This window comes from Bos indicus x Bos taurus, chromosome 21 (assembly GCF_003369695.1).
Source record: "Bos indicus x Bos taurus breed Angus x Brahman F1 hybrid chromosome 21, Bos_hybrid_MaternalHap_v2.0, whole genome shotgun sequence".
NCBI classification, from domain to species: Eukaryota; Metazoa; Chordata; class Mammalia; order Artiodactyla; family Bovidae; genus Bos; species Bos indicus x Bos taurus.
In genome coordinates, this window is record NC_040096.1 from 40,058,882 (window position 1) to 40,074,741 (window position 15,860).

Consider the following 15,860-nt stretch of genomic DNA (forward strand, 5'->3'; position numbering starts at 1 on the left):
GCTTTTCAAATTAGAAGCCAGATCAAAACTATCACTCCTGTGTTGGAGTCATCATTGGTCACCACTGAGCGCCTTGTTTTCTTTCCCCCTTTCCATTCTGCTTCACTGCCTGTCATCCTGTAGGCTCGGTACTTCTCCCTTTGGCTTGCTTCATGCTGATGGTAAGTTGTGTGTTTATTTAAAAAATCGTTTTGCAACCCTTCACATTCCAGCTCTCAACCCAGCAAGCTGTTGCCCAGCAACACTAACTGGGACTCTCCTCTCAGGGGCTGAAACCAGAGGCTGCCAGCAGCAAACAAGGCCGCTGGAAATCATCATCTCACTCGTTCCTGAGTCAATTATTGCAATCCAATGAAGTGCAAGGCCTTTAGAGACTCAAGCCGGGTCTTTCCCAGTTCTCTCCTCTGTAGAAGGTTACTCCATCCTTGGGTACTCCTTTGCTTCACATTCAATTTAATTTCCTTCTAAAGACTAGAAAAACAATACTGGAAATCATGAATTGTTTAAATGCAGCATACAGCAGCCCCCAAACTGATACCAAATTGATACTAAATTTAAAAATCTCAATTAAAATATACTTATATTATTCTAATGAAGTTTTAGGTGGTTTTTTTTCTTTCTTTCATTTTCACTTCAAAGAGATTTTTGGCTTTTGGGTGTTTTTTTAAATGCAGATACTCAAGTCAAAGGCAAACTAAAAAATCTTCAGAGGAGCAACTTCCAGGTATCAGCAGTTTTGGAAGAACCTCATTCAGTTGCTCAGTCATATCCAACTCTTGCGACTCTATGGACTGCAGCATGCCAGGCTTCCCTGTCCTTCACTATCTCCTGGAGTTTGTTCAAACTCATGTCCATTGAGTTGATGATCCCGTGCAAACATCTCATCCTCTGTCACCCCCTTCTCTTGCCCTCAATCTTTCCCAGCACCAAGATTTTCACATCACTTGTACAAAGTATCGGAGCTTCAGCATCAGTACTTACAATGGATATTCAGGGTTGATTTCCTTTAAGATTGACTGGTTCGATCTCCTTGCTGTCCAAGGAACTCTCAAGAGTGTTCTCCAGCACAACAGTTCAAAAGCATCGATTCTTCGGCACTCAGCCTTCTTTATGGTCCAACTCTCACATCCATACATGACCACTGGAACAACCGTAGCTGTGACTGTATAGACCTTTGTTGGCAAAGTGATATCTCTGCTTTTTAACTTGTTGTCTATGTTTGTCATAGCTTTTTTCCCAAAGAGCAAGCCTCTTTTAATTTCATGGCTGCAGTCACCATCTGCAGTGATTTGGGAGCCCAAGAAAATAAAGTCTCTCACTGTTTTCATTGCTTCTCCATTGATTTGCCAGGAAGTGATGGGATCAAATGCTATGATCTTAGTTTTCTGAACGTTGGGGTCTTAAGCCAGCTTTTTCACTCTTTTCTTTCACCCTCATCAAGAGGCTCTTTAGTTCCTCTTTGCTTTCTGCCATAAGGGTAGTATCATCTGCATTTCTGAGGTTACTGATATTTCTCCCCGCAATTTTGACTCCAGTTTTAGCTTCATCCAGCCCAGCATTTTGCATGATGTACTCTGCATATGAGTTAAATAAACAGAATGACAATATATAGCCTTGACATACTCCTTTCCAGTTTGAACCAGTTTGTTGTTCCATGTCTCAATCTAACTGTTGCTTCTTGATCTGCATACAGGTTTCTCACCAGGCAGCTAAGGTTTCTAATACGTGGTTCAGATGTAAAGAATCTGTCTGCAATACAGAAGACCTGGGCTCGATCCCTGTGTCAGGAAGATCCCATGAAGAAGGAGATGCCTGCCCACTCCAGCATTCTTGCCTGGAGAATTCCATGGACAAAGCAGTCTGGCGGGCTACAGTTATGGGGTTGCGGAAGAGTCAGACACAACTTAGCGACTAACACTTTTCACTTTTCTTTCTGGCTGAGAAAGACGGTGCTGAAGCAGTGCTTCCTGGACTTTTACATGCATATGAACAATCCAGGGATCTTATACTGAAATTCTGATTAGATAAGTCTGGGTTGGAACCTAAGAGTCCCAGGTGGATCCTCACACTGCATTTTGAATAACGAAAACACTAGTGTTTTGAATAACACTAAAAGTAGCCAGTTAACAGTTTAATATTGCCCAAAGTGCCCTGGAATAGATGGCTATATACATAGACAAAAGTATCTGTCCTCAATCCCATCTTGTTCAGAATTCTGGAATGAAGACATACTGAAGGTAACGGAAAGGTTTTAGGATAGCTTCTACTCAGAGGATGCCGACAGGAAGAGTAAATAAGTTGGATTACACAAATAAGTTCTAAAATAACTATATACATATACAGATGTATTGTCAAGACAAAGTTTAACAGAGACAAATGAAACAGAGTCCTCTATTTAGCTTCCTGCCCCCACAAAAGAGGGCTTCCCAGGTGGCGCTAGTGGTAAAGAATCAACCTGCTAATGCAGGAGATGCCAGAGACATAGGTTTAATCTCTGTGTCAGCAAGACTCTTTGGAGAAGGCAATGGCAACCTACCCCAGTATTCTTACCTGAAGAATCCCATGGACAGAGGAGCCTGGTGGGCTACAGTCCATGGGGTCACAAAGAGTCAGACATAACTGAGCACACATGCACCCCACAAAAGAAATTTAAAAACAACCCAGGCTATGTACAGAATTGAAGAATGTGGCTTATCAATATTTACAAGAAAAAATCCAGAATTCTAAAGGCACAGTAAACTCAATATGATTCTACATTTAATCCATAAATCAAGTGTTATTTTAAGCCCTGCTAAAAGAAATGAGTTCTTTATAATAAAGGAATGGTGAATTCATGTTACTTCAGGCTCATTAAACCTTGAGTCAGATCAGTTTTGAGTTTTGATTTAAAAAGAACACAAAGAGGGGAGTGTTTGGACCGATGTAAAACAGGTGGTTCAAAGAAAAACTGCCCAGGAGAAGAGAAGATTGGACTGACACGATGGCTGTTTTCAAACCTCTGAGAAGAGCTTTTATTTAGAGAAAGGACTGGGCTTGTTTCTACCAGTGGATAAAAACCCAGAGACATTTTGTTCACTGTGCTAGGTTCAAACTGAAAAAAAAGTAGGGCTCCTCATACAACTGTGTATTTTCTATTACTGTAGCAACTTAGGAGTATTCTGGATAACTGCTCAGTGTATTGGTACTGTGGAGTATAGGGTTAAGGTAAGATTTTTAACATTCTATATTTTGAAATATTATTGTTATGGTGAAAGAAAGCAAACTTACAGAAGATTTAACATTTCTTGTTCCTATATCCTGATACCTCCACATATATTTAGATGTCACATTTCAATTCAACCAGGATGTATTATACATTCAGAACTGACATTTTATTTTTATGATTGGGATACATAGAAAACATTTCAATTTGGATCATAATAAACAGTCAATTTTGAGCATTTATAAAGCCAATGTTCTTGCTAAAACTTCTTCAGGTCAGTTTCTCTCTACAAATTATCATTTGTTAGAGAAAAACCTCATTAATTATATTTTATTTGTTATCAAATGGTTCCTTTCCTGGTAGGACACCTTTTAAGATATTAATTTGGAATTTGAAATATGTTTATAAATAATATATATATATATATATATATATACACTATGTAAAATTATATTATATAAACATACATATATTTAAAAATGCAGTCTACTAAGCAGATATTATTTAAGCCATTGTATACCTTTGGCTCAAAATTTTTAAGTTTCTTATTAGTGAACAAAAAGCAGACTGTTTTTAAAGAAAATTAAACACAAGTAATTCCAGAATATCTAATAGAGGTTGTTTAAAGTGTTAACACCCAGTGGAAGTCCTGACCCACATCCTTTACTTTAGTTGATCAATCATGATAGAAGCTCGTTGTACCCAGTCAAGCAGTTTTAAGTAGTTTGCTGCCTTGTCCCCTCGCATCTCCTCCATGCTGTTACGTCTGACAGTGGTGCTAATATGTTGACAAATCAATCTATTCATTAATATTCAGCAGGCTTGCTGGATCTGCAAGCCTCATAAACTGTTACAAACACAGTTTAATTTTTAAATGACAATTGTCTTTCTTTTGTTTCTCATACCATTGGATTTCTCGGTCTCATCTACCCGAGGCTTATTTTCAATGGGGTTATTTTTTGTTTTGAACAATATGTAGTGAAAGAGGGACCTACAGCTGGTTCCTTTTCATGGCAAAGTGCTACTTCCAACTTAAGTGCTTAGCGTTCTGGAACGCTGTTGGATTTTGAAAACATACCATGTGGTAATGGCGCTAGGCTTTTATTTAGCTTTGCTTTGTGTTTGTACTGGCTGTATTTTTCATCTCCAATTTCTGGGGGAAAAACACACTTGTGAACAATTTTATTTGAATTTACCACACTGAATGGCAAAAAAAAAAAATGCTTTTAAAATAAAATTTAGATGCTTGGATAAATTTAGTGGTATATTATTATAGCCATTCTATGCCTTGGGATGCCATATATTTTGGACTGAACATAAATGTCAGCAGAGGACTGAGACCAAATGGAAGAATAAACTATAGCTGTGCTTATCAGGGGAAAGATGCAGAAGAAATATTACCATTGAGACTGTCAGATCACACAGTGGAAAAAACCTGTGTCACGGGCGCACCATCACAGGTTGATAATTTTGAATTAAAGACAAGTTATAGGATTAATGCAAGGACATTTCCTTTCTTTTCTTCCTTATCACATATGTCAAGGCTTTATGTCTGATCTTAATTCTTGATTACACCAACTAACCATGTGACTCTGAAGCTGAGCAGTGACAACACAGCAGGTGAGTTGAGAATAGGTGCTTCTTCAGGCTTCACCTGCGAGCACAGAAAATGATCCCTGTCTGCAGGGGTCGTGAGCTCGTTGTGAGACAATTTCCGAGGTTGCCTCTGTGTTGATTACTGCCTGCTTGCCTCCCTAATGGCATATAAAGGAATATCAAAACTCAGAAGGAAAGAATAGTAATTTATCTGGTGATCGTCATGGTCTATTACTAACCTTCCTCAAATTTACCGTGTGTCTCTAATTGAACACATCAATCTCATGATGGAAATGCATTTTTACTCTAACAGAGGCTTTCCTATCATTGCAGGTTTGTCATCATTCTCCTGGTAAGATGACTTGCACTGAGGCAAATTATATCTCACCTCATTAGCTATATAATCCACTTCACATGGTTACCAGTGTCACCTCGCTTCTTATTCTGAGAATATACTCAAGGGTAAACAAAGCTGTATAATAAAGTCATTTATAAAACAGAATAACTTAAATTGCATGTGTTAGGATCTTGACCAGCTGAAGGAATGCAGAAAGGAGAATTCATTTGACCTTCATACTTGCCTGATAGCCCAGGTGGTAAAGAATCCTCCTGCAATGCAGCAGACCCCAGTTTGATTCCTGGGTTGGGAAGATCCGCTGGTGAAGGGATAGGCTACCCTAGTATTCTTGGGCTTTCCTTGTGGCTCAGCTGGTAAAGAATCTGACCGCAATGTGAGAGACCTAGGTTTGATCCCTGAGTTGGGAATATCCCCTGGAGAAGGGAAAGGCTACCCACTCCAGTATTCTGGCCTGGAGAATTCCATGGACTGTATAGTCCATGGGATAGCAAGGAGTCAGACACTCAGACACAAGTGACTGAGCACACACATTCACATCACAGAAGTATCATGAAGTTAGACATGCATGGTCTAAAGGTTTTCTAAAATTTAAAACTAATAAACAATATGTGGAACAATTTATATATAACAATTATGAATTATATGATTACATCTCATGTCCCCTATAGCCTATAACCTATAAACCTACATTCTGTAGCATCAAATTTCTACACCTATGTCCACTCAAAAGAAAATTTTCAAGTATTAAAAGGATTCTCTTTCCTTATATTTCTTTCATTGCTCAAAATCTTGACACAAGTTAGTTTCTTCTTTATTACACATAACTATTGTACAACTTTTTGCATTTCTTGGGGTGTTTTTTCTCCTTTAGTCTTGACAGTGGAAGCTTATCAAGAAGCTTTTCCTTACTAATTTTTCTTACTATTATCATGGAAGTTTATGTTGAAATACATTCAACATTTGGAACAAATTATATATCCTGATATTAAATATCTGATAAAGAAAATGACGTGAATACAAAAAATGTTACAAATGAGAGAAACTTTTAATTTATCTAAATTTGAACATTAGAAACCTACTAAACATTTTTTAGAGCGCTGTCAGCCGTCATGTCTTTTAGGAGATCTGAGCAGTGTTTTAGAAAGTGTGTTTCATGGGCTTCTTTCATTCTCAGAGCAAGATGGCAGTTTATGGGGGTGCAGTCTGGGAATCTTCATTATTAACTAGCTCCTCTTGACATGCCAAACTTAAAATATGTCTGCTATAGGCTCAGAACTAGATGATTACAGGTAGTTTAAAATGAGCCATAATCAAGGAGGTTCTTTGGCAAAATTTTTAGTAAACCCCTACCTTGCCTACTTGTGAATATTCCTATTTTTCTGACCATTAGCTAGTTTTTCCATTTCCTGATTCTAAGCTCTATATCCTTGGTCCCTATTTCTTATTGCAAGTGTTGCTTGCAATTTTCTGGGTTTCTTTTTGGCAGTATCCACCCAAGTCACTCTTATTATGCACCAGATATGACAAACAGGGAGGATAGCCTGGCCTAACTCTTGCTCCTGTGGCAATGCTAAAAATGCAATGAAAGAAATGGCATATGGGTACATGATCAAGTAAGGTGCTGCTGCTGCTGCTAAGTCGCTTCAGTTGTGTCCGACTCTGCACGACCCCATAGTAAGGTGCAATCCTTTTTAAATTCATCTGATTACTGATGCTGAAGCTCAAGCTCCAATATTTTGGTCACCTGATGTGAATAGCCAGCTCATTGACAACGACCCTGATGCTGGGAATGACTGAAGGCAAAAGGAGAAGAGGGAGGCAAAGGATGGCTAGCATCATCAATTCAATGGACATGAACTAGGGCGAACTCCAGGAGACCGTAAGGGACAGGGAGGCCTGGTGTGTTGCAGTCCATGGGGTCGCAAAGAGTTGGACATGACAACGACTGGACAACAAAAACAATTTAAAAAATGTGTAAGTGATAATGGGCTGTCCTTTCCATAAGACAAAGTAAATTTGCTAATCAAGCAACTACTTTAAAATAGGTGCAGAGTCCTTTCAAGGAACTGAGAAAGGTCATAGCCTCTATGTGCTGAGGACTAAGCTTAACCTAGTACAAGATTAAAGCTGGGGGTGAGAATGAGGCTATGTCTACTTACTGACAAGTGGTATTGGATAAGCTTCCCAACTGGTGCAGTGATAAAGAATCTGCATGCCTATACAGGAGGTGCAAGAAACACGGGTTCCGTACCTGGGTTGGGAAAATTCCCTGAGTAGGAAATGGCAACCCAGTCCAGTATTCTTGCCTGGAAAATCCCATGGACAGAGGAGCCTGGCGCGCTACCATCCATGGGGCTGCAAAGAGTTGGACACAACTGAGCGACAGAAGAGCACATAGTACAGTAAAGGTCAAATGCTCACAATGATTAAAGTGCAACTCACAACACCGCCCTAAAAGGAACAGAAATGTTCTTGAACTCCTCTCTTTCCATGATTACCTGAAGTCTCCTCTTGTGCAATAATCTGTAATCATATGATTCATTCTGGAGTGTTTTATTGTATATATGCATTCTTTTGTTTATAAATTTATTTATTTCAATTGGAGGCTAATTACTTTACAATATTGTAGTCGTTTTTGCCATACATTCACATGAATCAGCCATGGGTGCTCATGTGTCCCCCATCCTGAACCCCCCTCCCACCTTTCTCCCCATCCCATCCCTCAGGGTCATCCCAGTGCACTGGCCCTGAGCACCCTGTCTCAGGCATTGAACCTGGACTGGCGATCTATTTCACATACAGTAGTATACATGTTTCAATGCTATTCTCTCAAATCATCCCACCCTCGCCTTCTCCCAAGAGTCCAGAAGTCTGTTCTTTACATCTGTGTCTCTTTTGCTGTCTCACATATAGGGTCATCATTACCATCTTTCTAAATTCCATATATATACATTCTTATTTAGTTATATTTATATGGAAGTGAAAGTGTTAAGTCACTCAGTTGTGCCTGACTCTTTGCATCCCTGTGGACTGTAACCCACCAGGCTCCTCTGTCATGAAATTCTCCAGCCAAGAATACTAGAGTGGGTTGCCCTTTCCTTTTCCAGGGGATCTTCCTGACCCAGAGATGGAACCCAGGTCTCTCACCTTGCAGACAGATTCTTTACCATATGAGCCACAAGTAGTTGACTACATTTGTTTAGCTATATATAATTTATATAAGTATTTGGTTATATATGTAACTATAATTAAATATATGTGTTTAGTTACATGTGTAATTATATATGTATGTGCATAAACAAATAAACATATATATGTGCATATACACAGATCGATTGATCATGTAAAGCGATTGAAATAGACAGTGTTCGATACATTTAAGGTAATATAGTTATGTCAATCACTCTGCTAACTACTTGCCAGTGCAATTTCATTTAATAATTAACCTAGTGAATTAGGAACTTGTATCACCATATTTCAAACAAGAAAACTGAGACTTGAGAGAGTAAGTAACTTGGATGAGGTCACCAAGATGCTGAGTGGGAGAGTTCTCAATTCAGGTCTTTGTCACTACAGGATCGCTTTTCCCTGTCTTTTTAGACATTAGTAAAAATTATGTTGCTGTATTAGCTCTAAGCTAGGGAAAGCATATTAAGATTTTAATGTGACAGCATGGCTAAATCTATTAGAAGGATAATCAAGTAGCTATAAATGCAGTGGGCAAGAGCATCTAGCTTGGAGCAGGCTGATAGGATTTGCAACCTAGCCCACTAAGGGAAGCCACTTAACCCTCTATGTCCACACTGCCTCATCTTTAAAATGAAAACAATTATAGTATCTACTCAAAGGTTTGGGACAACTAAGTTCATATATGTAAAGTGTGTTAAGCAGTGCTTGGCTACAAGGCAAATGTTACAGAAGATCAGTGATCTTTTTCTTTCAAAATTTAATTAATTTTACTATCACCAATTTACCTGTAATATTTGCTGTGTTAGGTTTTCCTCAAAAAATTTTTTTCTTAGTTTTCAAAGCACACTTTAATTTGCACAAAAAAATCTATTTTTATAGTGGACGCCTGTTAATGCTTTTGTGTTTGTTTTCAGCCTAGTATCTTTTCACTGCAGGAACTACCTCTCTCCAACCTGGAGGGGCTCTCCATCATCCACACGGCCAATCAGAGCCTGGCTCCTGCAGTGACAATGTGATTGTTCCCAGGGTATTACGGGATTAAGCACAGCCAATCAGTGCCCCTTTCAGAGAATCTACAGCTACTGAGATAATTATGCTTCCATTCTGAGTCATATACAATGGGTAGCATGTTAGCCTGGAGCTGCTGGGAGATCACTTTGCACCACATGAAAAGTCTACCTGAGAAGGAAGACACCGTAAGGTAAAGCAGAGTGAGAGATAGAGAAATGTGTCACTTGAACCACAGGTTCCAGATGAATGGGGCTCACCTTCTGGACCTACCCCACTGTGTGAGTCAATAAATTATCTAAGTTAGTGAGAGATAAGTTTATACTATTTGCACACAAATCCTGATTAATTCACTGATATATTATTGGTAAGAATATCTCTATAATGCTGGTACTCAACTTATTATAATAGCATAAATAATTAATAAGTTTAAAATATTCCTTGAAATTGAAAGTGTTAGTCGCTCAGTTGCATCTGGCTCTTTACAACTCCATGTACTGTATCCTGCTAAGCTCTTCTGTCCAAGGAATTCTCCAGACAGAATGCTGGAGTGAGTTGCCATTCCCTTCTCCAGGGGATCTTCCTGACCCAGGGGTCGAACCTAGGTCTCTCGCACTGCAGGCAGATTCTGAAAGGTTGTTGTTGAATCACACGAAGACACCGGGATTCTTGGCCCCCGGAGGAGAAGAATTCAATCCGGGGCCAGAGACGAGGCTTGATCGCTCAGAGCTTTAGCGTAATAAACTTTTATTAATAAAGGAGACAGAGAAAGCTTCTGACATAGGCATCAGAAGGGTACAGAAAGAGTACCCACTTGCTAGTGTTATCAATGAAATTATATACTCTCCAATGAATCCAAAGAATGTCTGGAGGTTGAAAAGACCTCACCAGACCTACTCCCATAATTTACATTTTAGGATAACAGAATTAGCCAGAGGGTTTAATCCAGAGACTGTCCTCAGGCAGGATACATTATTGTTATATAATCCTTGTAAAGTAAAAGTAAATGTCGCTTAGTCGTGTCGGCTCTTTGCGATCCCATGGATTGTAGCCTACCAGGTTCCTCCGTCCATGGGATTTTCCAGGCAAGAATACTGGAGTGGGGTGCCATTTTCTTCTCCAGGAGATCTTCCCAACCCAGGGATCGAACCCAGTTCTCCCACGTAAAGACTAGGTCTATTCCCATAATTTACATTTTAAGATAACAGAATTAGCCACAAGGTTTAATCCAGAGACTGTCCTTAATCCAGAGACTGTCCTCAGGCAGGATACATTATTGTTATATAATCCTAAGGAAATGTAGAGAAGGAAAAAAAAGTTTGTCCTTTCTTCCTCCTTGAGAATTCCAGACCCCTCTCTCCTTGGGGACCCCTAGACTCCTTATCAACCTGCCTAGGAAATGACTCTCTCAATTCTTTACTGTCTGAGCCACAAGGGAACGCCTATAGGTTCTTAAATATCAAGACATTAGAAACAAGCACCCTTTGGTGTGCAAAACTGTGAGCTATCAAGAATGGAAACAGGGACTTCCCTGGCAGTACAGTGGTTAAGAATCTGCCTTCCAATACAGGGAATGCAGTTCAATCCCTGGTCAGGGAACTAAAACATCACATGCCACAGGTGACTAAGCCCGCCAGTGTCACAGAGACCCAGTGCAGCCAAAATAAAACAGTAAATAAACAGAAATCAATTGTCTAAGAAAGAAAAAAAACGACAATCAATGACTTCAAGTCCACGCCACTCTGTGACCTTAGGCAAGTCATTTAACCTTTTCAGTTTCTCACTAATACAGAGACTAAAATGCTTATTAGAGGACTGCTGTGAGGATCAAATAGCACAGTAAGAGCTCAAACACACCAATATATAGTACTGTATTGAATCCATGTCTATATTAACAGAGAAAAAAGCATGATAAAGGAATTTTCTCATTCTGACCCGTCTATGTATGCTGCAAAGACCTTACAACTTTCTTCTATCTTTTGCTTTTTCATGCCAAGAAATAAAAAGTACAACTAACAGTATGACTGAAGAACACTTGGGAAATGCACACAGAAGTTTGCATATAATTTCTAAAATTATACAATCAATTCTTGGTTACCCGCCAGAGCAACTGCGTAGCTTACTGTTCTGCTATCCTTTTCCTAGATCCAAGTCCTTGGCTCACCCCACACCTGCATTCTATAAATGCCTTTCACATCCTTTATCTCTTTCAGTCTCTATTACAACTTCATTACATGGGCAGGAATCATTACTCTGTTTTACAGATGAGAAACTGAAGCCCAAAGAGGTAAGTGATAGCTAATTAGAATGGCAGGAAGTACAACATCTCAAACTACTTCACTGCTGATCCTTACCTCTGACTTATTAGAGTCACTGAGGTGCCTAGATTTTCACTTCCTTGATTTTGAATTTTTGCTGGTTCTGGTGTGGTTTGCAGTATATTGTAATATCAGCTGTGACCACTCTTTGCCAGATCCTAGTTTGCTTGTGTACTCATCAGATCCTACGTGCTTAATATTATTTGGTACTGGCCCTGTGATTATACCTAATCTGGAAAGTATTTGTTCCCAACAAGATAATGGAATAGAATCTAAGCCAATAATTACTGTTGTAACACCTCAGTTAATATTATGACATAATTTGGCCAGCTTTTCTTTATATTCAATATTACTTCTGGTTGTATACCAGCAGGTAGATAACTCATTTGCTGTCAGGGCTTCTGTTAGCAAACAGTACAACTCCTGTGCCTCAAATGCGGAAATGAGCTGGAAAAAGATGCTGAGAAGAAAGGACAATAAATGTGCAAACTGATACTTGAGTCATTTACAAGAACAAGATTCTACATGAGCTGGTTACCATATCATTTTGAGTGGCAGGAAATTTTTAGTGCTTAGACATTTCTATAGCCAAGTAAAATGTATTCTTTCTGGTCAAATATAAATGCTTCTTGAATTAGCCCATGTAATTCTCTTTTGTGCAATGCTGTATCTCTTCATTCTTTACTGACTGGCCTAAGTTCCATCTCCTCTGAAAATTCAATTCTGACTAGTCAAGTCCATAGTGAGTCCTTCTCCTCTGAACTTGGAGACCCTGATTTTATACCAAGCTAACAATTCAAGAAAATATATGATCATTTTCCCAAGTTCATATAACTCATCTCCCCTACAAACTTTCATGTTGTTTCAAAGATATTTTATGTTTTGTCTTTTACTTTCACATTACTTACACATGTATATTGTAGTTTCCCAGCAAAAGTTCCTTGAGCTGTTGATATCCATTCTTTTGCTTTCTAATACAAGTGATAATTAAACATTTACAGCCTATCACTAAGAAGATTACATCCACATAGAAGGCCAGCATATTTACATGATACCAGAGACCAGGCATGATTTGTTCCACTTCTTCAAGCAAAGTACTCTACTACTCCAAGGAAAAAAACATTTTAATGTGAAGGCTATTTTCCTAATTTTCCAAATATTCCTGCAGAACAGGAAAATGTCCGACTGGCTGTAGAGATATTTCACATTTGTGCTGTGGTTAACAACATCGAGTTCTTTTTACTGGATTTCTAGATTACAGGTATCAAACATAATGTTAACTGCATTTAAAGGTAATGTTCCCCGGCAAGTTCAGGTCACAAGGTTATTTGACAATTCCCTCTTTTCTGCCTCCTGGATAGGAAAAAGAATTACATTTCCCTTTTTGCCTCTGTTGACTTATCCTAAATATATTTCATTAGTCTTTCAGCTATGTGGTAGTTCTCTTGAAGGTCAAAGATTCCATTAAGATATATCCACCTAGCTATAATTTCAGCTAATTAGACAATGTTAGTCAAAGTCAAAACTACAGTGAGGTAGCAGTCGGAATGGTCATCATCAAAAAGTCTATAAATAATAAATGCTGGAGACGATATGGAGAAAGGGGAACCTTCCTACACTGTGGTGGGAATGTAAACTGGTGTGGCCACTGTGGAGAGCATTATGGAGGTTCCTCAAAAAACTAAAAACAGAGTTGCCATATGATCCAGCAACCTACTCCTGTGTATATACCCAGACAAAACTATTATTCAAGAAGATATATGCACGCCTATGTTAAGAGCAGCACTATTTACAATAGCCAAGACGTGGAAGCAACCTAAATGTGCATCAACAGATAAATAGATAAAGAAGATAAGTATACATACAATGGAATATTACTCAGCCATCAAAAAGAATGCAATAATGCCTCTTATAGAAACATGGACAGACACAGAAATTATCACACTAAGTGAAGTAAGTCAGAGAAAGACAAATACCGTATGATGATCACTTATATGTGGAATCTAAAACATGATAGAAATCAACATATCTGTGAAACAATAACAGACTCACAGATACAGAGAACAGAACTGTGGTTGCCAAGGTGGAAGGAAAGTAGGGGAAGGAAGGAATGGGAGTTTGGCATTAGGAGAGGCAAACTATTATATATACGATGGATAAACAGGGTCCTACTATGTAGCTCAGAGAGCTATATTCAATATCCTGTGACAATTATAATGGAAAATAATATGAAAAAATATATAATGAAAGTGAGTCACTTTACTACATAGAAGAAATTAACACAACATTGTAAATCAACTATCTTTCAATAAAATTTAAAGAAAGTTGCAGCCAATAGTAACTCAAAGCTTTGATAATGGATGGACTGTGCCATTTACAATGAACAGTAGTCTAAGAACTAATTATCCAGGCAGTTTATACATGCTTTTTTCCAATTTCTATACCACCATGTGTAATAACAGGTATCAAGCAGATATTTATCTATGAATGTATTTGCCTTTTCAAGTGGTTAAAAAGTCTCAACAAACGTAGAACTAGATGTTGCCTGAAAACTAAAAAGGAAGCATGACTAAGGGTTAAAGAATGGATGTTCAGACCATCTGAGCATAAATCCTGGCTCTGCCATTTACCAGCTTTGTGATTTTGGTGGGGGTTCACTCCTTTTGCCTCAATGTCCTTGCCTGAAATCTAGATATAATAGTAAAATCTATCTTAAGAAGGATTTTTTGGGGTGAGAATTAAATAAACTCTAAAGCATGTTAATGAAGAACTCCTTTGTGAAGCATGCAGTGAGCCATTTTCTCTAGCCTGACTGGGCCCACCACTTCTTTTTAAACTATTACTCTCCCTTTAAGAAGTAAATATTTATTAAGGAGAACTTAATTTTAAATAATGAAACACTGCCAAGGTAATCTACCCTAAAAAATCATCAGGATATATATAAGAAATTATACATGAAATTATCTAACACTGAATAAACAGAAATAATCTAAAGTATAACACTAGGGAAATGACTAAATAAAATATTATATACATGCTCTAAAGCCACATACAGGAAAACGGTATACAAAGAACTCAGTATACTAATATATGTAATGTGATAACTAAAATATCAGTATCATAAGGTTCTTGTGTCCACTGTAAGTTAAAAGTGCTTAAAACATAAATAGGCATATAGTAAATCAAAGATTACTGTTAGTAAAGATCAAGTATTGCCATTGTATCTATGTATAAATATTCATAAGTTCTTAGGAAATAACCAATGATGAACAGTTTCTCTTTATTTCATTTACCTCTTAATTTTTACTTCTTAATTTCTCTATATGTAAGTTTCACCAGTAGATATTTTTGTCTCCATTTCCTTTACTTCTCAACCCACCTCAATCAATTTGTGCCCCTACTCTGGTGGGCAATTTGCCATGAGCATTTATCAATTTAAATTTCATGACTGAATCAATAATGTAACACTTAATGAGGAAATCATTATCACTTCTGAATAGGAGATATTACCTTCGTGAGAGATTTCCTTCCAAGGATTCGGTGGATACATGAAAGCTGCATTCTGGATTTGGTCGTGAATGTCCTCATCTTCATTAAATGGGAACGTGCCACTTAAGCTTACATAGATGATGACCCCAACAGACCACATGTCTAGAGAGCGATTATAGCCCTTGTTCCTTAGAACTTCAGGAGCCAGGTAAGCTGGGGTACCCACCACTGACCTCCGGAAAGACTTCTCTCCAATGATCCGGGCAAAACCAAAATCACAAAGTTTCACCTGTTGATAATAATGGTTTGAAGATACAGTCAGGTCACTAATTTGTATATCAGTCTGTCTTGGTCCACAACAGCTAAAAAACAACTATAATACTTTATATATATTGTATGGATTTCTCATGGTAGAACTAACAGCTATTTTCCATTTTATGTACTTTGAGGATAGCAATTTATGAAAAGACACAAAAGTATATTTTTATTCATAAAAATATCATCTAAACATTTTCCCTTTCTCCTCCTAGAACTGAGAGACAAATGTGAAAATATGTATACATAAAAGTAGGTTATTCTGTTTTACAAGGCAGGAAAACATCATGCAAAGTGATGGATTTAACTCAAGGACTTATTATATGTAAAGGCTGAAGGATAAGCACACGCCATCATTCACAATATCCTCAAAATTAGCTCTGCA

The 15,860-nt window shown here is 38.1% G+C and overlaps 1 protein-coding gene across 3 annotated transcripts in view; it reads right to left on the reverse strand.

Annotated features, from left to right (window-relative positions):
* The window catches only part of PRKD1 (protein kinase D1), a 347,191-nt gene that overhangs the window by 9,306 nt on the left and 322,025 nt on the right, over nt 1-15,860 (reverse strand). For all 3 annotated transcript variants that reach the window (XM_027521799.1, XM_027521798.1, XM_027521801.1), the window contains one exon: nt 15,182-15,449. In XM_027521799.1, coding sequence (XP_027377600.1) covers nt 15,182-15,449 — 268 coding nt within the window. The remainder of the gene's footprint in view (nt 1-15,181; nt 15,450-15,860) is intronic.